The sequence below is a fragment of the Centroberyx affinis genome, unplaced genomic scaffold (assembly GCF_046629955.1).
Source record: "Centroberyx affinis isolate AG114_WGS23_722 - 3 ecotype Tasmania unplaced genomic scaffold, CSIRO-AGI_Caff_v1 ptg001581l_1, whole genome shotgun sequence".
Classification (NCBI taxonomy): domain Eukaryota; kingdom Metazoa; phylum Chordata; class Actinopteri; order Beryciformes; family Berycidae; genus Centroberyx; species Centroberyx affinis.
The window spans coordinates 194,015-216,707 of NW_027280031.1; the positions used below are offsets into that span (position 1 = coordinate 194,015).

Below are 22,693 nucleotides of genomic sequence, written 5' to 3' on the forward strand. Positions count from 1 at the left end.
ACATTATACACGTGTTCTGCAGGACTCATTGAATAATAACTATTATGATATATAGCCTACGCCTACGCCGTTACACCTGAGATTATGGGACATGTCATGTTGTGGGCTTACTTGAGAATCATCTGGAAGGAGCTGTAGTTGAAGGTGTATCCGCCCACCACCCACATGACCTTCTCCTGCACCACGGCCTTATGGGAAGCTCGAGCGAGTGAGGTCCCAAAGGGCTTGACGCTGGGCAGGACCCAGAACGACTCAGTGGAAGGTACAGTCAGAGAGCAGTCTGGGCCTGCAGAGAGAGAACAGAAAAAGGAAAAAAAGACACTGTTTCCTCAAGTTCATTCCTCAACATTTCCAAGACAAAGAGGAGTATAAACCTCTTCATGGCACGAGGAGTAGGAGTTACAATTTTCAAATAGTGGATCTATTATTTTGGGATGGAATTCTTCAGCTATGGGTTTTAATATCTGACTAGTATTTTCACACGCACTTCTCACTGAAAGCAAACACTCTGCTTTTGTAACTAAAACATAAAAGCACGACCACTACTTAAGTGAACATGACAGGTTGGGAGGTGTGAATGTGTTAAAGTGTTTTAACGGGGGCTGTGCTGAAAAAGAGCGTGCCTCTGCTAATGATTCTGTCAAGTTTCATCACACAAAAACAGTTGGTGTCCTGCAGTTGGAGGCCCATTATAATGCACTGTCACAGAGCTTATCAACCTGTCACCACTCACCAGTGGTGAGTGGCGACAGATGACAGGGACGCAACACAGCTGTTCACACTTGTCCGCTAACAGGTTTTTCATTACACCTTACTAAACAGTCTTCTCAAAACACACACCTGGGAGAAGCTGCAGCAGTTTACAATCTAGTTGGGAGTTCCTGCATATGCATGCTAGGAATGATTCATTAATCACGAATCAGCCAGATGGTGGCGCTATAGCAAGCCAATCACTCCTGAATCACATCAAAGATCATATTACTTGGCTCAGCATTTTTTAAAGACTAACTTGCAACTCCTTTAACATTTTCAATGCTTATATTAAAAATGATTTTTGCAGAAATGTATTAATATAGGACCCACATTTCTAACAAGGTTAGGGCCAGTATTTCTTCCCGAGTATCTGTATTTCTCCTGGGCTGAGATCAGCGGAGTCTGACAACACATACTTGGGGATTTGAAAGCTGCCAAACATCTGCTGGGCAGAGACGGAGCTCCCTCCTACCTTGCCAACTGTCGTTGCAGACACACAGCTTCTCCCCAGTGAGGTCGCAGTAGCCGTGGTCGGGGCTGCCGCAGTTGTTCCTGCAGTAGGGGATGTCGCAGGCCTCGCCCTTCCAGTACTTGTCACACTCGCAGTACACTCGACTAGCGATGGAGTTCCCGGTGGTGCACTTCCCGTGGCCCGAGCAGTTATTGGGGCAAGAGTTGATCCTGAACAGACAGACGTATTCATTCATTCACCACTATTCCTTCAGCCATTATCAGGTGCTCAGGAGCACCTCTCTAAGAGTTGAGCTCTGCATAATTCAATGCATGAATTCAATATTTTGTTCAACAATTCTCTTAGTTACAAAAACACTGTGCTACCACGGCACTTTGGTGTTAACAGGTGGAGTTATTAAACCCAGCGCAGTTTCACTCACTCCAGTAATGCACACCCCGCCCACCCTCCACCTGAGCACCTACAAAGCGCTAGCGCACTTGTTTTTGTCATTATGTATTATTGATGTTCGTTAGGAATGTTTTCAGAGCTCACTAACGGCAATCAGCAGTACATCTGTTACCTATTCCTCATCCTTATCCTCAAATTATATTGGAAAATGCTGTCTAGTGCATTGCCAAAAGTATGTTAAAGAGGATGTAATGATACTGGTAAATGAGAAAACGACAGTTACATAATTGCAATAATTTTCCATGAGGTTTCAGGACTGAGGGAGATTGATGAGCAACATTTAGCATTAGGTCAAGGTTAGGGAAATAAAAGGATTATTAATAGATGCTCACAGAACAAATAATGACGATTACAAAAGCAGATAACCCAAACTGGCCGTTAACAGTTAAAGGAGATAGTTCAGTTTTTTAACAAGCCCATCATACTTATCATAAAGTGTGAGTAGTCCATCCAAAAAGCACTTGTACCGGTGATATTTTTTATGAGATGTGGGAAGCAATAGATGTTACCATACATTAGCAGTGCTAGAAGAAGCAAATGGAGCTGAAAACCAATTATCTAAACCTTATGATAAATTAGACAGGCTCATTGAAAACCTGATCTATATCCTTAAGAATGAGTGAAAACCTGAGTACCTTTGGCATACTGTTAGAACATTGCATGCACACCACAAGGTTAGGCACCAGATACTAAAACAATATATTCATATATTTTCGTTATGTTTTATGTTATGTTTTGTTGTCAGCTTGAGTAATCATATAGCCTGGATACTTACGAGTAAAAAATCTCAAATCCTGTCAGGTTGTAGGCAGCATCACTGAAAAAATGTAGTAGTGCGTAGCCTGAGGTCGTCTCAACCTCAGGAACCGTCTCATTTCCCCTGACCTCTGGCACTATGAGACCGCTGGACAGAAATGGAGAAATTAGGAATGTCCCTGTATCACTTTTTCACAAACCATACCAACTATGAGTAATAAACCCAAGACAATCAGCCACTACCAAGCTGCAATCCACCCATAACTTTTAGTGAACAATATGAACTTAGATTTGAGATGGAATCCATTCTTCTCCAATAGAGTTATAACAACTGTGTGTGTGAAAGGCAAAAAATCAAGTTGCTTTGTTTGATTTTTGCTGTTACACATGGCTTTTGGTATATTTGCATAGCTGATCTTGATCTGAATGATTCAATAATGAAATGGTTTTTACTTTATTGATTATGACTCGTGTAAGTCATTAGTCACTAGTGTAATAAAGTCACTAGTGTAATAAAGTAATACATTTTGACCTAAAATTTGTGTCACCACAGTAAGACATGGGCACCGATGATGCAAGACCCTGTTATAGTACTTCACCTGCCTATATTTAGGACCGAGCCAACATAAATAATTCACTCTCTCCATTTTTAGTTACTCACCTGAAAACAGCAACCAGAGGGGCATATATAGAGTCTCCATCGTAGACGTACATATGGTCCCAACTACATTCTGTGGCAAAGTGGTTAAATCTTAACCGAAGAACTGCATTTGGACTGCAGGAGGAAGAAACCAAAAGGAAAATCAATTAGTTATGAACTGGATTCTTTGGTCCCTTACTATTAATTTAAGGCGGTGGTTCACAAACATTTCCGCATCAGGGATCCCTAAAATAGACAGGCATTACACAACAAACTGTCATCACGTTTTGGCTGTCTGATATGTTTCAGAACAGGAAACTGAAGTTTGTTTACACATGATGTGTGCATGCAGTGGCTTCAAGACAATATGACTGCATTTTGGTGGATAAATTAAACATCTAATGTATTTATAAACGTAATCTATGTGTCTTAATCAATTGGGCAAAAGAAAGGCAATTGTCAAAAACAAAGTCATCTCACACTGTGCAACTGGGGTTTCACACATCTTTTGAATGCTAAATGATCCTACCAGACACAAGATAAATCAAACCCGTGTGTTTCTCTCTCCTTTCCTTTAGAAATTTGCCAAATCGTTTGATTTTTTTTTTTTTTTGTAATTTTGTGATTCACTTTTCTAGAATTGGGACTTTCCTGATTCTTTAAACAAAAACGAATGCAGATGTATGATGGATGCTATTCAAATGCATCAAATTTCTGGGAATATTTCACACCTCCAGCCAAGGAAAAATTCTGTAATGCAGTTGGCCATCTTGGAGAATCACAAATGATATAACATTATTTGATAACTTTAACCGAAGCTTGATCTAGGCTTTATGAAGGAACCTTTGAACATTTGTTTCACATTACATTTTTCAAATAAAATACCCCAGTAGAACTGAATCCTTGTTTAGATAACTAAGGGCAATGTACCTGAATTTAGAGGTGCAGAGAGTTCTTTGGTTTCTGTGTGACAACATCTCTGGATTTTTGAGAGCAATACAGCTTTTTAGTGACTCTGCAATTACAATTAATCAGGATAGCAGGCTAGCCTTCCATTTCCATCCTGGTAAATAAGCTTTCCAGCTGAATAGCTCTGTCCTCCCAGTGACCTTGGTTGTCATGAGGACCGAAAAAAGCGCTAGTATTAGAAGAGATCAATTAAGGTTGAGGTCTTTACACAGATGGCCCAGGGATTTTACACATACCTTTCTCAGAACAACTGTTGATTAAAACATACTTCTAGCCATTGTTTGGATTTTGAACTTTGTTGTGTCAGGTTGTTCATTTGTTTTTTCCCTTAAGTGATGGAGAATAAAAAAATCTCACAAAGCACATTTACTGATGGGATTCATTTTACACACTTTTATAATCTCACAATGAAGCTGAACCACTTACCATTGGAATTTTTTTTAAATTAATTTGGTATTCAAACCCCAGCTCAACGAACAAACATCCTGAACCTTCAAATAGTTATGCTGTGCCAGCAATAAGAGTACACCATCTTCAACAGAGAGGCCGATCGGCTTGATTAAATTACATTAATCAGTTTACACTGCACAATTAAATTTGACTGTGCATGCTCAGCTTCGGCCTACAGTACATACCAATTTAAAAAGAAAAAAGTACTTACTAGCCCTCAATAAGCCAGGTGCACTTTGTTTTGTACTTGTAGTTGATAGGACCATCGGTGAGGTATCCTGAGGGCTCCGTCAACCTGAAAGATCACAGAAGTCAGCATGGTCAGCTCAGTAATATATTACCTCAAGCAGAATGTGTACAGTCAAATGGTTGTGAATGTAAATAAACCAATGTTTAAATCAAAACAAGGCTTCCTTCAACTGACTGTTCATGGATCAGTATTTCATTTTTGTGACTGAGTTTCTGAGTGCCACCGGGAATGCCATGCAAAGATTAAGAATTAACAGCTCAACTCAATTACATCTCATCGGTGCCAATGCTGTCTAGTTTTTAAGTCAATGTTTCTACAGAAATCTTTGCCTACAAATTAAACCACTATATTGTATCAATTCTTCAGCAAGGTTTGATCTAGGCCCCACCATTCAATCAATAACCCCCCCAAAAATACAAAATGTCCTGCTGGAATTTGGTCATTGCAGCTAATTGGCCCCCTTAAAACCATGGGCAACATTAACTACAATATACATTGCCAGGCCAAATGTGGCACACTCCACCGTGGAGTGTCATATTGAATCCAAGGAACATCACAATGCACTTGTTGAACTGGACAGTGAGAGGACAATAAACACTGCAGAGGACCACGAATGATACGATCACTCAATATTGCTAATGCTGAAGTGTTCGCATGGAGCGCTGGAGCGAACAGTCTATAGGGACATGGATGATTTTGGTGCTATACCTTATTTTTAAAAGAGAGAACTGATCCTGCCATTATTAACACAACGCTGGAAACTAGTAAGAGCCAGCTCAGAGACATGCTGAGCAAGGATGATGTTCACTCAGAGAGGTTCAAGCAAAAAACACGAGTTCATGCATGAGTGCAAACGAGTCCATGTGACAGATATGCAGAAATGCACAAAGAAAGAAGATCACCTCTGTGAAGACTGCCTTGATAAAGAACATGTTAGAACTAGGGAGGAGATTCGCAAAATAGGCCACAGACCTCATTTTAGCATTTTCCGTGCTGGCACTTGACAAGGTTCACCACTTCTCAGAAGTAGAGTTTGGGCGCTATGGTAATGTCTAGATAGATTTCGTCATAGAACGATAAGGAACTGTGGACTGAGCTCTTATTAGTTTCTAGGAAACCAAAACTGAGTGACTCTGTCCAAAGAGACTTAGATAAGAGATAAGCAGCCCACTGACTCACTGGCAAAACTTCTCAAAACTTTCATACTGCCACACATCAGCACTGCAAGGAGGCTTTTCCAAATGTATGTTGGCCTCTGTTGCTCTGGTACTCCTGGTGCACGCTGCAGATGTGAATATATGTATATTGTATGACATGGATTCTTTCAGAAATATTTCACGAAATAAAGATAAGTCTTTAGAAGTAGTAGAGTAGAGTCTCTAGAGTAGTAGCAGGTCACTTTAACTCATTAAAATCATCCTAATTCAAACCCTGGTACAGGCATGAAAGTCCATGAATTTTCTAGGTATTTCAATTTGGACAGAGGATTGAACTTGAATTTCTTATAAAGGAACACCGTTTTCCTTCGCTTTTACTGCTTTTTTATGTTCCTGATAACATTATTTGAGAAAGCCATTTGAAGTTCAGCAAAAGTCAACCCTCTCCCATGAAACAGAATGGAGTAATGCATTGCTAGAAACTCAAAGAGAACAGTGTTGACGTGATCCAAATGAAAATAGTGGGTACCATACCCACTGATACCCACTATTTTCATTTGGGTCACGTCAACACTGTTCTCTTTGAGTTTCTTGCAAGTCCATACTATGAACTGAATGTTAAGGAATAAAGCTCTCGGTTAAGTGAAAAAGAAATGAAAAAACACAAATTAGAGCTACACTTTCTTCAAAAATTAATGAAATATTTAAGCTTAAGACTCCGTACAGGTATGCAGTCACCTTCTAGCAATTTTTTTAAAGATTTTTCTTCAGTGGCACGCCTACTTTAAAAAAAATATGACATTACAGGAAAGAGTGATGAGACATCTTGATGACAGATCATGTGATCTTGAGATAAATCTATGAGAGAGTCATGGCCCAATACTACAGATGCCAAAGTTTATACTGTTACTCCCAAAATGAATTCAACTAACGTGGGCTGTGTATATTGCTGTGTGTTTGTGACAATTTTGCTTTTTGTTTCCATTATAGGTTACTGCTATTTATTGTTTTATGTGTAGAGTCATTTCATTTATTTTCTGATCTCTATATTTGGCTTATATGGCTTTTTCCTGTTGATACTGTGTGATTTCAAATTGTCTTTTTATTGTTGTTGTTTTTGTGTGGACCCCAGGAAGACTAGCGACCACTTTGTGGAAGCTAATGGGGATCCAAATAAAGAATAAAGAATAACTAACATGGGCCTGTGATATGTCTGTGCCACAGGTTGCAGCAACACTGAAACAACACAACTGGACTTGCCAGAGCCCACTAGACTTAGCTTTCATATAATCTAAGCATTCATACATGGTATGCCGATGCCAGTTATTGTTAGTGAATCTTCAGTGCATCCTATAGCAGAGATGAGAGAGCAGAGTACAGTTTTCTACAACACAATCAGTGGTGTCATACTGCTTTGTAGCTCATTTGGAAATCAAACGGTAAAACGGTCACCATGTCTGTGATAGTAAAGGCCAACAGGACGTTTTTCTGGGCTGAGATTGTGTTTTGTGGCTCAGAACTAACAGCACTACTACAAAGCAAAGCTCATCAAGATCTGATCTGAAAACTCTGAACATTTTGTGCGTCTTCAAACAGCAGTTAGAGCAGCGTTCAATGGAACAGCTGTGCAACTTAACGACATCACAGATAAGAGGTGCCATTACCTAAGCTCTCTGGTTTCTAACTTTCAAAGAGACTTGAGTTACTTGTTGGCAAATGAATGATCTCATTCAAAATACTTCATATGCTTTGAGGAATACAAGTTACCAAAGTGTATTGCTTAATATTCCAAACATACAGTCCTTTAAAATTTTGTAAACAAAGGTCTAATATTAATCCACAGCAAATTTTTATTTCGTGCCAGCAATTATCTTGTTGGGACAGATTTTTTTAATGAGTACATCTCTTATCCTGGAACAAACGCATCCGACTATAGTGTCACACTTTGCATTCAATTCCCTGGATTCAACATAAGAAGTCAATTACTGGCAGTCAGCCCAAGGTCAATCCCTACCAACCAAGAGATTCAATCAGCTTGCTTCTGAAAAGGTTCCTCTGCTACCTTTTGCCCACGTCTCAATTCTGATACTGGAAACTATTTTGAAGTATTCTTCACATGAAAGACCACAGCAGTGTCACAATGATAGATTACTTTTTAATGGACATTCATCACTGTCCCATATCGCCAGAAATTAAGAGATGTATTTCCCTCCACACACAAAACTGTGCGGTCACACTGATGTACACTTCCACAGAGAATGAATTGAAAATGATGGAGAGACAGAGTACATAGAATGATTTTCTTCGCATAATGATACATTTTCTGCTTTGCTACAGATCGTATCAGGGTAAAACTTATTTGGATGTCAAAGCCGGGACAAATATTGCATGAATCCACAAAATGAGTCTTTGATTAGGTCCATGCCTTACTTTTGCATGACATTGCAGATGAGAGCCTTGCTTCTCCGATTTCTAGCTTTGGAATAGCTGCTGAAGTTCACAAATGTATTGGGCTCTCATGGGTCATCTGAGTAACACATGAATCGAATGGTATTCCCCTTTAAAGTCCATGCGCAATTCTCTGACAAGGTAATGGATTTAAGTAGGCCTATAGCGACAGGGGGAAGATGTCATGGATGTCATGCTACCCAGAAGAGATGAGGGAAAACTCAATGGGCCTTGTTTACAAAGCGCGCATATGGTCAGATTTTATCTTAAAGTGTATTTAAGGACGTTTCCACAAACATTTTGACATTCATCTTTTTGGTTTTTGTTTTTTTTGCTTGCTGTTGTTTGGTACAATCAAAATCTATGCATGTTTAGAAACATGCATGATATGCTGAAGAAGTTTCTGCTTGGAAAGTTTTCTTTATACAAAGTCATGTAGTTACAGATATCATATTAACAACAAAGCATGTGTCAATGCATTTATAAGCCTAAACAATAACCATATTAGCAAAGCTATATGAACAAAGTCATAGCCATAACAGGCAGTTCTATTCAACTGGATACACATTTAGCCGATTGATCAAAGTGATTCATTATGAAAGACCCACAAGCTTGCAGCCAAACCCAACAATGGCAGACTTTGCTGTTATTGGAGCAGCCATTAGGTGAGAGTGTGTATATAGGGACTGCTCAGATATCCGAGAGTTATGATGAATGGCTCATGATGCACTTTAGACTACATAGGTCCAATATTCCTGGATCTCTGCAACACCCTGGAACCACAACTGAGCAGGAAAACTCAGTCTGTCCCAGTCTGTCCTGCCTGCCACATGTCCAGCTGCTTTCTGCTCTCACCTTCCCAGCCACCGGGACGTTCCAGAGGGTGGATAGGTGACTGGGCCTGCATATTATATCCATCCGTCAGCCGCACCCTCCCACATGTGGTGGATGGTGTCATTAAGCTGTCACCATAATATATTAGATTCCTATATTCTGCAGTAGAACAGACTCACATAAAAAGATTTCCATGCTATTGCTGGCCTGCCAAACACCATCAAAGCAAAAGACTGCACACAGGTGCACATCAAAACACCGCCTCCAAAAGTCTTTCCTTATTGTAATTGTAAATAACAACACTCCATAAACATGCAATTAATCTGTGATGCCAACCTAAACCTCCTAAATGATTTGCCACTGGCCAGTAGGGACCCACAACAGTGTGTGTGGCATGTGTCTTGACTTGAGTTCTTCTGGAGATGCATGGTGGTAAGTGACCTTTTCCACTGACTGAATGGAAGTTAAATCAAGCACTCTCACGACTTAACTAGTTTATCTTTAGGTGACAAGGGTTATGCCCCGAACACATGGCTGATGACAGCCCAGACAAACCCTCAGACCCCTCAGGAGCAATCATAATTATCATCATGCACACACTCGCTCCTCCACACAGCGCACCACAGGTGTGCTGAAAAGCCGCTGGTCTGGATGAGATTGGACACTGCAGGCAGAAAGCTCCTGTCAAGAGCTACAGTCGAGATCAACAACATTATACAGTCTGAGCTTACAGCATCTGATGGAGATGCTGCTTGAATTAAATCAGTGTCAAAATCTGCAGATGGCTGGATACCTGACAGCGTAGTGTCTTCTATTATTCCCCCAATAAACTGCTAATAAACTGCACCTATTTCAAGTTATATGCTTTTAGACTTTCATTTTAATTAAACAATTTATTTTTAATTTTAACCAAGGTGTGTGTGTCTGACAGCACTGACAACATCAATAATTTCTTACCATGCTTTTTTTCCTCAGTTGCTGTCACGCCACTGCTTACACTTGTAAAAATTGTATTCCTTTTCTCATTCACTCTCACACTCAAACATTTCAACATCATAATTTTAAGTTTTTGTTCTTGGGTCTCTTCACCATGGTTTCTCCATCTTTCCCTCAGTGCTTTCTATTTCCACACAACTCTTAAGTCAGCACACCTATTATAGGGTTGCCAAGGCAGCTACCTGTGCTAATCAATATCAACAGGGGTAGTCATCCAATTTCCGAACAAATGGCATTCATCATCAGATAAGCCTGAGGGCGCACATAAAAATCAATGGGCTGCACATGTTTCATGAATCCAACATTGGTTTTTCATAGGTCCTAGGCACTTTTCTCAAGAACAAACATATGCTGAATTAAATATGAATGAAATGACAGAGTGGAGTCTTGGTTCTCAAGTCCATGTTCACACATGCAGATTGGACAGTCCTAGACTATAGGAATAGCATTCATTCATTCATCTTTCTCACACCCACACAGCCAAGAGAACATCACACCAAAGCCCATACAAAATCAGGCTATTTACTCTTAAAGATAGAGAGAGAACGACAGGCATGTGTCTCAATTCATACCTGCGTCTCTGACTACACAGACACAGACAAATTCCAGCTGGCTAATAAGGGACTGTGAGGAGCATCATGCAGGTAACGTGAGAAATTTTCACTGAACTACTGTAAGTTCCAGGTAACATTATGTTATTATTATTCAATTATTCAAAATAACCCATGAGCTGTATCCTGTGCTTGTTTTACACCAGACCATTCCCATGTAGAGAGTAGGGCACACAATACAAACCCATGGAAATAAAGCCCTCTATTTCCTGAGTAGGAAGCTCAACAGGTCCATTGAGGCTCCTGATTCATTCAAGGATATACGTAGTTTGGTTATGAGCAACACTAACGATAGTAAGTAAGTAAGTAATTTATTTTTCAAAGTGTCATGCACCAAAAGGTGCCCAGCCCGCATGGGCTTACAAGACACTACAAACATAACAAACAAGAGCAATAACATAGTGAGAGCGAAAGAACAAATATAATACACCTCCAACTATAAATAAATCAAAGTATTAACAGTACAATTCAGTCAGGTGTTTCCCAAAAAAGCCTACTTTTTTTTATTATAGTTGCAACCCATCTCCCAAAAAGCCTCGGTACACACAGGTCTGTATGCACAGTGCCAATGATGTGTGCTGCTATTGCTGTGATGGAATAGAGCAAAATATGAGATAAACAACATTCAAACTCTGTACTACTGGATCGAATGCGATCTCATGACCCACATCTGGGATGGCTTAGGAAAATTTGGAAGTGATACCACAACATGAGAACACTGAAAACAATGTAGACTCTGCAAGTAATCACATGTTGGTCACTTTCTGGCACAAAAATACATGTCAGCAAAAGCTATAGTGCATGGCTACTTACTTGAACCTCCCTTGGCAGTGTTGGCACTGGTCTCCAACCCATCCTCGATCACAGATGCAGGATCCGTTGATACATTTTCCAGAGAGACAATTCTTGTCACACGGTTTCGCCGGGGAGGCGTGCGTGAAGAGTACAAAGTAAAACAACACGTAGACCACCAAGTATCTGTTGAAACCCCGCAGATCGTTGCGAGTGACTTGTCTGGGTCCAAATAGAAAGAGTTTTGTCTTACATTTTCCCCCAGGATCCATTTTTTCCAGGTCGAACAAGCCGAGTCAAAGACCGGGGCCTTTAAGTCTGCTTTGGTAGAAGCCTAAGCTACTCAGGTTGTTTCAATTATCACAAAGATCCCTTCTGGAGCGAGTCCTGCATATTCTTTGAGTGTTATGCATACTCAAATTAAGGCTTGACTGAGCCTAATTTCAGAGCTTTGAGGAAAATGGCAAAGAAAATGCAATGTTGAGTGTTTTTAAAAGCTGCTTGGTTAACCGCATGCATAGATTTGGGAGTAGGAAGAATTCCCTTCACCCTACCTCTTGTTGGAAGAACCTACCAAAAAAGCTGACCATCGATTAAAGCTATTGAAGTAACGCGTTGAATAGTACAACTGTTAAACAGATAGGATAAATACATAATTTGCTGGTCTATCTAGCCTATTTGCAGTTTGGCCTGTGCTAGGTAATGTAACGTTACTGCATTGATTCAGGACCATTCTTTTCCAAACAGCATTTCAGCAGCCATTTTAACGCGTAAACAATCCTTCAGACTGAAAAAGGGAGATACATTGTAACATGTGATAGTCCTTCCACAAGCTGCTACAATGCAACCAGATCTTGTCCACAGCAGAACAAAGGGGTTGTGGTGTTTGTAGCCCTGGACCCAGTGCGAAGGCTGCCGCAGTCAACATGGATGTGGTGTGATGTGGGAACTGGTAGGCTATTCTTGCCGACTGGGGGGCATTGAGCAAACACTTGGAACTGTTGTTGATCCTATTGGCTTATTCCCACAGCAATCTGAACACGTTCAAACGTAGCCTTAATTGACGGCATTGTGTCGTGACGACTCCTTGTAATCCAATGAAAAAACACCGTTTTAGGTCTCTAAACATGGTAAGGATTGGTAGCGATGGATTTGCTAGCGCAGCGACACTAGACAGCTCCTCAGGTTGGAGAAAACTAAACACAGCCTGCGCATGCGTAGTGGAAACGGTCTATTTAAAGACACAGTGCCAAAATCGCACGGAATTATCCTATGCGGCATTTAAAAGCTCTCTGTCTTCTTAATTTCAAACCCAGGGCAGGGGTTCCCAAACTTTTTCATGTCAAGGATCCCCAAATATATGCGCTTATTTGTCCCAAGGAACCCCATGTGAGAAGATTTTTGTTGTTAGACTTATTACAGAATTATATAATTGTCTGTAGCACTGGTGTGTGCTATAATGTGCCATGCAGGTGTTCAGTCCAACCAAACACGACGCCAGCTAATTTCAGAAATGATCCCCCCCTTGAAGTTGTGCTAATTAGTGAAATAAGCTGATGTAGTGTTTACTTGAAATGTAAATCTGCATACAGTTTATACTTTTGGCCCTCAGTGGCACATAATTGGACTCTACACTGCAGCTGGTGAGGTGACAGTAGATGACAGTGAAATCTACCAACAAAATAGTCATAGCTCTCATTGTGCTAACATCTAGGGAGTGAGATAATAGTGAAATTAAACTACACTTCATCTTGCTAATGACCGCTTACAAAACCCAGAAAGACCCGTGTTGGTCCCCCGAACCCCCTTGGGAACCACTGGCACTGGCACTTTATTTTTATGGCACTTTTCAAAACATTGCTGCAAAGTGCTTTACAGACAATTAAACTATAACAAATAAAAAACAATGAGATGAACATAAATTTAAACATCAGCTTCCCAGGATTATAAAACAGACAAATATAATGTGAAAAGATAGGTGAAAACAAATTATGGGCTGGTTTGATCACCTCTGGTTTTTAGCTAAGACTGAGGAATGGCCCAGAGGAGAGGGCTCTGCCTGAGGATTTCAATCTGCCTCCCATACTTTAGTCTGGACCCGTGCCACGGCTTGTCAGTTGAGACAAGAGAAAAAGGTATTACAGCAATCAAGACAAGCCAATATAAATACATGTCTGTGTCTATCAGTGTCATTGGAAGACAAAAACAATCTAATCAATGCCTCTAAGCTTTTAGTAAGCTTTGCCGTATGTTGCTGAAGACCTGTTTGATATCTCATTATAATGCAACAACTAAGTTGTGATCCTGACACAAGGGGATTAAACATATTTACAATCATGTCTGCTGTCATCCTCCTCACAAGCCATCCATAGCAGACCGGAAACTCTAGGCTTGCTGTATTTCAGTATGTTTGTACTGTACATACACAAGCCGTGAGTTTTGTGAATCACTAGACAGCTCAGTTCTTGCTTACAAAGTAAGTCTCAACATTTATTTATTTATCTATTTATTTGTATCTTTGTTTTTTATTAATATTAATTTTATGGTAGTTATTTAGACACATGTATTTTGGTTAAAATCTCAGACAAAAACACAATACAAGTTGTCAAAAAGTGTAGATTTATGCAGAGACATAATGCAAGTATGAGTGTAGGAAAATGAACTCAGGACAGGTTGAACTTCTGCAGTTGTCAGAGGCAGTACATCCATTGCTGGGTCAATTTGTTTATGGAGATGATATTCTCATCCCATGTGAGGTCCTGGGACAGTTTCCAGCAGATTTTAATAACTGCTGCTGATGGATGAAAATCGATGTCAAGGTCAAAGAGTGGCAGGAGATGTTTACTGAAGTGTCTTTTGTCATTTCTGGGGTTTATGACTGTACAAATTCTCTCTGAAATAGGGGCTTATGGAAGTTTTTATTGGACTTTAATAACTGTAACCCACAGAAGACAATTCACACTTCTATAGGGGCTCATCATTGCTGGAGATGAGGCTTATCAGGGTGGTGCCAACTGCTAACCTGAAGAGTTTCACACACAGGTCTTTGGAGGAGCAGGCAGGTGTGCGGTACAGCAGGGCTGAGGGAGAAGGGGATCTGAGATGTGGTGCTGTTTATGTGTGTCACAAAGTTGGCAGATGGAGCCGGGCATTTTCAGCTGGGTTAGTTTGAGTTGCTGCAATTCTGGGCCGATTATGTGAAGCTGAGCTGAAATCCCAAAACAAAATCTTGGTATGATGTGTATGCGGTGGCATTGTGCTGTAGGATGAAGTGGAAGTCCATATATTTGTGTGTAGCCCTGTTTACTCTGTTGGCAAACTGAAGAGGGTAAAGCAGGTATTGGTAGTGGCTATGAGATAGTTAGGCACTCAAATGCTTAATGATGGGGGTCTTGAAACAGGAGGGGACAGTACCTGAGTTCTGCTTCTGCACTTCAGCATCATAGATGATGTCAATGCATGATGAACTCATGTTAACAGATTACCTCTAAAAGGAGACTTTTTAATAGCATGTAAGTCGTCTTTCAAGTAACTGAATCTTGAACGTTATATTCTTAATTCTTAATCAATAGATATCATTCTGTTGTGGATGGATACATGTCCAGCAATCATACAGTTTGCTTCCTGGAGAGACTTGATCATCCACTGTCAAAAGAAATGTTATAGGCAACCGGGCAGCACAAGTATAATTTTTCTGATAGAGGAAGAACGGTAAGAGGTAGTAGTGGAGAAATTATTTTGGACGTTAGAGATTCACTCATAGTGAAGGAGGAGAAGAAAGGAGCAGTAGTGAAAACTTTCAGGATGCATCTTTCTCCAATGAGAATTTTTTTTTTTCCCAAGCTGCCCAAATGTACCAGCAGATGGCAATGTTGTACAATGACTTGCTATATTGCCAGAAGCTTGGATGCACCTTTCTAATGCTCTGAGGGCAAAGACAGGTCAGTGGGGTGCACAGATTCCAGCACATATGCACTATATGAAAACTACAGAATTACATTCTTTAGCTCCGATGTGCAGGAATAATTGGCCAGAATAGTTACAGTTCTGGTTGTCCAAGTTTCATACTCCAATATCCCAATTTACCCACCAAATATCCTTTGAATATGAAAGTCCTACCTCACTGATAAAATTCCACTTTAAATGTGTGTGTGATGTAAGTAATTCATGGTAAGAATGTTAAATTGCAATGGATGAAGAGAAAAGGGAGGGAGGTGTTTTTGCTTTAAAAACACATTCTGTGGACTGCAGCCAGAAGACTCCCACTACTCACCCTCCTCTTGTGCTTTAATAGTGAAGTCCTTTGTCATAACATCGTATGGAGGTGTCATTAACAAGATCATTTTCTTTGCTTACATACAGTAGGAACTTGCACATTTATTCATTCTTTAAAATTCTCTGTTATCATTCTTAAAACAAATTAGAGTTGTTTTGCATCACATCCAAATCATCAGAGTGGGGGGGGGGTTACATTAGACAAAATGTAACCTTAGTTAATCATTTACAGTTACAGTGAAAAAAAACCACATTAATCACATTGCTAATATACAGGAAGGGAGGGGAAATGAAAAGACATTTATTGTGAGATTACAGATAACATACAGATACACCACTTTAAATAAGGGTTGATAATGATTGTACATACACATGCCACAGCTTATTTCCATTAATGCCAATACCATCTCTTAAATTGTTAATTACAGATTCTATAAATTTTGAAGGCAAAATAAACCAACGTGGCTAGTAATAGTAACAGTGCTGTAATTGTGTCTAAAACATTGGAGCTCCAGGGTGTGTGTTTACGCACGTCCCGCGCCAATTGGGAAGGGATCTGGCGGTCCCAATTGCGCCAATTGAGTGTGACGGCCGTGGAAAAAAGAGACTTACAGGGGATTCTTCACAAAAATATTGCAATTATTTCCTATCAGACATTGTTGGATAAAATGGACTACTTGGACAGCTTAACTCTATTGATATACATTTATTATTTTTTATTTATTTTCTGAACTCAGTCAGCAGCTTTCATCCCGGTGCAGCTGGACTGGCTGGAGGCTTGGCGTGTTTATGCTTCAAGGCTGTTAGACAATATTTAGGCCTATATCACATACACACACACACACACACCTAAGAAGCATGTGACATCCAATTGCACATAAATTTTGACTTATTTTACATGCATTAGTCCTGAAAAGTTAAATGCATGCATCTACAAGCTTACTCCAAATACAAATAAAGTTCTACGTAATAGGCTAAGCTGTTGCTTGGACAGTGGCAAGAGGCTCTCTTTGGGAACCTTTTTACACGGCCCTCATTTCACACCAGTAGCTGTTGGATCATCGCTTGATGGGTGTGTTTGGAAACTCTCTTCTCTTTTTAGGTTTTTATTTTTTTTAATTTTGATAGTTTGGACCAGGTGGCTTGGTGGAGCACAACCAGCTCTTCATTGAAGAGCTGGTTGGTATGAAGTTCGTGTCCCGCGAAATCCCCCGCTAACCGCCATTGTTAGCGATGGCGGTTTATTGAAAGAAATCCTGCCAGCCAGTCCAAATGGTGGTCTGGTAAATGGTAGTTGAGACGTGATTTGCCTAATCAAGTGTGATCTTATATCATCTTATAGGGTTGTAGGCCCTTGTCAAAGTCCACAGTAAGAGCTTTACCAGGGGCTGCACCAGGGCTAGGGAATGTGGTCGGTGCTGCCACTGCTGCTCCTGCTGCTGCAGCAGTACTTTTAAGCTGGGTGGTAGTAGTCAGTAGTGGCAAGCAACAACACTGCTGCTGCTGCTGCTATACTACATCTGCTGCAGCAGTATAGGCCTGGTAGTTCCAGTAGTTCTCATTACAGATATCTTAAATATATTTTATTACATTATGCCTAGCCTAGTTAAAATGGTAATTTTAGATATCTTTTATTATTACATTATGACTAGTCAAAATGCTAGAGGTATCAAACACAAGGCAGGCCCTTGCAGTTTGAGGGCTTTTATTTTACAACTTTAATTTTGCTGGTTAATTTGATACCCACTCACTGGGTTCAGATCAAACACAAGGCAGAGTCCAGTGTGGGATGAGGTTGGGATATGATTGGCATGCTTGGTGATTGATGACGGTTTCAATAGTGAATATCCTGTATCACAAACAAACTGAATGAATGATGACGTGGTGTATGAATTTGGCCGAGCACCAGGATACTGAGCGTCGGCCATACAGGATTTCAGGATCACCAGTAGATCCTGGACCTTCATTTGGATGGTGAGCGATTCAAGGCTTATTTCAGGCTTTCAGGCTATGTGACATGTGGTGCGCTTGCGTCGTTCCAAAAAGTTGAGATATTTTTATCTCAGGACGCCATGGTTGCGCCTGAAAAAAAAGATGCCTCACAATGCGTGCGGACTGCAACCGTGCCACTCTTGCTTTTCAGCGCATCTGCAGCGTGCCCACATGGAAAATAATGGATTAGCGCGCACAGAAGACAGCACATGTGAACCGTCAATTTTACTGGGGGGGACAATTCTGCCTACTTTGAACATTCGGGGGGACGCTTCCCCCCCGCCGTTTACGCTTATGGTAACAAAGAAGTTAAGTAATCAGTATCAGAATCAGTATCAGCAATCAGAGTTTTACTTGCTAATATATATTTTGTAAATCATTTTTAGAAATTTTCTCTTAAGAGAAAAGGTAAAGGCTATATTTCCATAAGACTTCTCACTTTTCCCCAAACAAAACTTACCTGACAGCTAAGATTTAAGCTGTCAGAAAAAGTATCGCCTCAACATTTTCACAGCCTTCACATGAGTCATTCACACACTTTGAAATCTGAAGAACCGCTATTTATTTTCCACAGGGGTTAAAGTGAACCTGATCACGCATGAACTAAAAACAATATTATTGAGCTATGACTTAACTCTCTTCTACTTAAGCCCCGGGAGACTTGGTTAGCGTTTAGTCAGGTGCGCACACCTCGGTGGTGCAGGGAAACAAGCACCATCTTTACAAGGTGTAATGTGTCTAAAGCCAGTGCCCTCTGCATTCTTGCTGCAAATGTTGCTAAAACAACAGGGTGGCACCTAAGAGAGCACAGCAGACTCTGCAGACTGAATTCCCTTTGGACATTCCCAGACGTTACAGTAAGATGGGGCACTCCTTACGGTTTAGGCAAGATTAGGTGAAAAAAACAAAGAAATTGGGAGGTCACTTTGCAGGGCAGGGGGTTGGCGGTGCATTACGTGTCTGTGTATGTGCATGCGTTCATATGTCTGTGTCTGCGTGTGCTAACATGGGAGAGGCCCCTGAATCAAAGAAGGTCCAGTGCTAATTTGGAGTTGAGTCAGTGACCTTTGCCCTCTGATTCACAGCTGAGGAATGCTCTTTGTGCTCCAATCAGCAGCAGACCAGAGGAGAGGAGCACAGTGCACAGTGGCACCTTTGACTGAAAAATGTATTCTAGTCAAGTTTAAGTGCCTGTCGGTTCTTCTTCTGCCTTTCTACATTTTTAGCTTCCTTATCCCACACCTACATTCAAATACCCCACATCCCCAGCCCACACACACGTGTACAATGACCAACCTGACAAATCTAGATCATCCAATTCAGACTGTTCAAGACCTGAAACCACCCACACAGCCAGGGGCTCCAAAGGCCTACGGCTCAATGGGAATTCCCCTGCTGGATTAACAAGACAGGTCTTTTGCTGTGGACAGAAACACAGAGAAAGGGAGAGAGAGAGACCGCAACAGAGAGAGAGAGAGAGAGAGAGAGAGAGAGAGAGAGAGAGAGAGAGAGAGAGAGAGAGAGACTAGACCACCCTTTATGTCTGCCTTCATTCCATGCTCAGCCATCATGTCTGGCTCCCATTCACATTTTCACTATTCACTCAAGGCTGAACCACAGACTGTAGAAAATAATGGACAAAGTGACAGTGACATCACCCATTGACTTTAGACTGGCCTGTCTGAAACAGGCTGTGCAGAGGACCAAGCTAATACACACACAGTGTAAACGATGTGCTTATAACATAAATATCAAAGACTAAACCATTCAGCTGTAAGGATTCATAAATATGAGCCTTTGTTGTCATACATCAAGATACAAAAGCCAGAAAATACAACTGCACAAAACAAAAGATTAGCTTTGCTGATATTTACCACAGAACACTGTTCTTGCATAATTACACAATTAGCTGGAAATATTTACTCCCTGTTTTTTCCCCCTACATTACATGTTTGTGCACACCACTAACCCATGAAAAAGGGGAAAAAGAGAAGACTCGCTTATTTTCATTAAGTGTTTATTAATAAGACTGAGGAAGCATCAACCGTTGGCGGACACATTTCTTGAAGCGTGAAGCAAACACCACACTGCCTCTTTCTGGCAATACTCAACCAGTCAAGTGTATTTTATAGAAAACCTTGGAGTTCTTCAAGCATTAAATTAACATTATAGCTCAATATCCAGTATGTTAAATTAAACAAAACCCATGCTGCACTGTGGACTTTTGTTCTTATTGCTTTTACCAGCTTATCCTCCTCATTCACCATGACAGAAAAAATGACATTGCCAGTAAAGTTTTATGGTGTTCTGTTGTGAATATTGTTAGTGTTATGTGTGCCTGAATGTATCCTGGTATAGCTTTGCTATGCCCCCTTCTCATCAGAGAAGAGAAGGTACAAAGACTTTTCCAGTAACATCAGGAAAGTTGGTCCCAGTTTTCATCTTTCCAAATAATCTGCTACTGATCCTATTCCTGCCTGCCTCTACTTTCTAGTCAATGGCACTGATTTGAACTGAACAGGCCATGGTTCACTCTGTCACAGACCCACTCCTGGTGAAAATGATGGTCTGGCACAACTTCACCCACTAGCAAGGTGCATGGAATGGGAAGATTAACTGAGAATAGAGAGATTCCAGCCATATATTTAAATTGTATGAACTCTTTTATAACCCTGATGAAGGCCACATGCCGAAACGTGCTGTTATTTTATAATAAAATTATTCTCAGCACTGCATGTGTGGCTGGAATCTCTCTATTCACAGACTCACTCCTTACCAGCTACAGTTTGCCTACAGGGCAAATCGATAACTTGATGATTCAGTCGAAATGGACCTATACTTTATTGAACACATGGACATGCACGGCTCTAGATATCCCCCTCCTCTACTCCCTACACCAATGACTGTATGTCCAGCCACTCGCCCTAATGAGTCTAATCACTATTAATGAGGAGTGCATGTACAGGACAGGGTTGGCTCACCTTGCAACATGGTGTGCCGCTAACAGCCTGCAGCTGTACACCCAAAACTGATCATTGTGTCCTTGTATCATCTATGATCAACATGCAAAGTCTATCTAGGCTGTCAATCTGGCTCTGCACCGATGTCATCAAGACATATTGTGAAAATTAATCCTAACTGACAAGTAAGTTGATTTTGAGTCTGTGAGCTGAATCTGAAATGACAAGTCCGTCTTCCAAAACAAAACACAGCTATAACGTATTTTTTTGAATTATTTAATAAAGCTTACACCTAAAGCCGAAAGGTAATCATAGCTACATAGTGTTGCTTACAGTTTTACATTACGTTACATTGTTTTGAGAGACATTCAAGTAGCCAGTTTGGAATGTTAGTATTAGAAAAGCCAGCCTGCAGAGATGGATTCAGCCTGGTCTTACACTAAGAAGTTGACATTAATGGAAATTTCCATTGCAAACAGTTTCTTGGGGACTAGGACCATTCTGTGTTTGACCCACTAGCAATGACTTACGAAAACACACAATCAATTCTATTTCAACCCCAACATTGTGGTTTCATAAAAGTAAGCATCTAGTGGAGATTTTCTCTCTTGGGATGTGAGAGCGAGTCAACAAAGCATGTCATTTGCTGCTTTTACAGTCCTAACACGCACACGCACACACACACACACACACACACACACACTGAAGATAAGATATTACAATTGGTGCATGTGTATGTGTGTGGGTGAGAGGGAGAGAGAGAGAGAGAGAGTGTGAGAGAGAGAGATGATGAAAGAGTGCTTGAATATATGCATGTGTACATGTGTATGACATACATTCTTACATAATCCAGCTGTATCTTTAGAGAAGTGAGCTTGTGACTAGAGGGTCACCAGTTGAAATGACAGCTGGGAAAATCTATGCATTGGAAATGAACAAGACACACACTCTTCACTCCCTCAACAACTCATTTGCTCATGGAACTATACTCACTCACTGGCTAAGACTGGTAGCACAGAGCAGCTCATATGACCAACCAAATGTGTGTGAAGCACGGCAGCACTGAAAATGAGCATGCATGCTTGATATTGAAGAGACTTCTTGTCGACACCAAAACAGTCTTGACCTCGTACCCCCCCTCAATACCTTTAAGTAGGCCCAGATGACATCACAGATGCCACCTGTATGCTGAGCTAAGGTTTGAGGTTATCCGCCTTGGGCGTAAGTAGTGCAAGTGTAACTAACCATGACTGAGTGGTAAAGTCGACTTTGCTATTCTGGAATGTGCTTCAACCACATAACCATAACCCATTTGTTACTGCTTGAGTCACAACTTGCATCACATGAAAAAGTGTGGCGCGTGTGCGCTAGTGTGCCCGCATTGTGGTGTTATAAGCCCATCAGCTGGCTTTATAAAATATGATATTCTCAAGTGGGCCGCCCCTCCTGACTTTTATCATGTTGTAGTCTAATATTGTGCTGCTGCTCTACATACGCTTCACATTCCTGTCATACCTCCACCCGGTCACGGTTCTCCCACGGGTGCGCGGCCGTTCTGTTGGTCAGGGAGCTTCACTTTTCTCTGGCAAGAACGAAAAGCCCTTGCTGGGAAACGTACATGCTCCTGCTACTTAAGAAAACCACTATCTGTTGTTCCATAATACCCTTCAGACTTCATTTTCCTCTCTTCGTCGCGCCCAACAACACACTGAGGTGCAAATGCTCCCCATCTTTTAATGTGAAGTTGGTGCGGTAGCCTGTTAAAGTGGCTCAACCCTCGGGCTATACAGAAGACAAAATTCAATTTCTGTCAGCATTTGGACCATGACTGTTTCAGAATTATCTTGTTCTAGATGTCATTTCTCTCCGGTGTTTCATTCTGCGTATT

The 22,693-nt window shown here is 40.9% G+C and overlaps 1 protein-coding gene across 1 annotated transcript in view; it reads right to left on the reverse strand.

The window, feature by feature from the left end:
* The window catches only part of atrnl1b (attractin-like 1b), a 92,913-nt gene extending 80,254 nt beyond the window's left edge, over nt 1–12,659 (reverse strand). The window contains 6 exon segments of the mRNA XM_071527843.1: nt 112–286; nt 1,226–1,434; nt 2,451–2,579; nt 3,093–3,206; nt 4,702–4,785; nt 11,600–12,659. Of these exon segments, the coding sequence (XP_071383944.1) occupies nt 112–286; nt 1,226–1,434; nt 2,451–2,579; nt 3,093–3,206; nt 4,702–4,785; nt 11,600–11,850 (962 nt within the window). The 5' untranslated portion in view covers nt 11,851–12,659.
* Between the last annotated feature and the right edge of the window lie 10,034 nt (nt 12,660–22,693).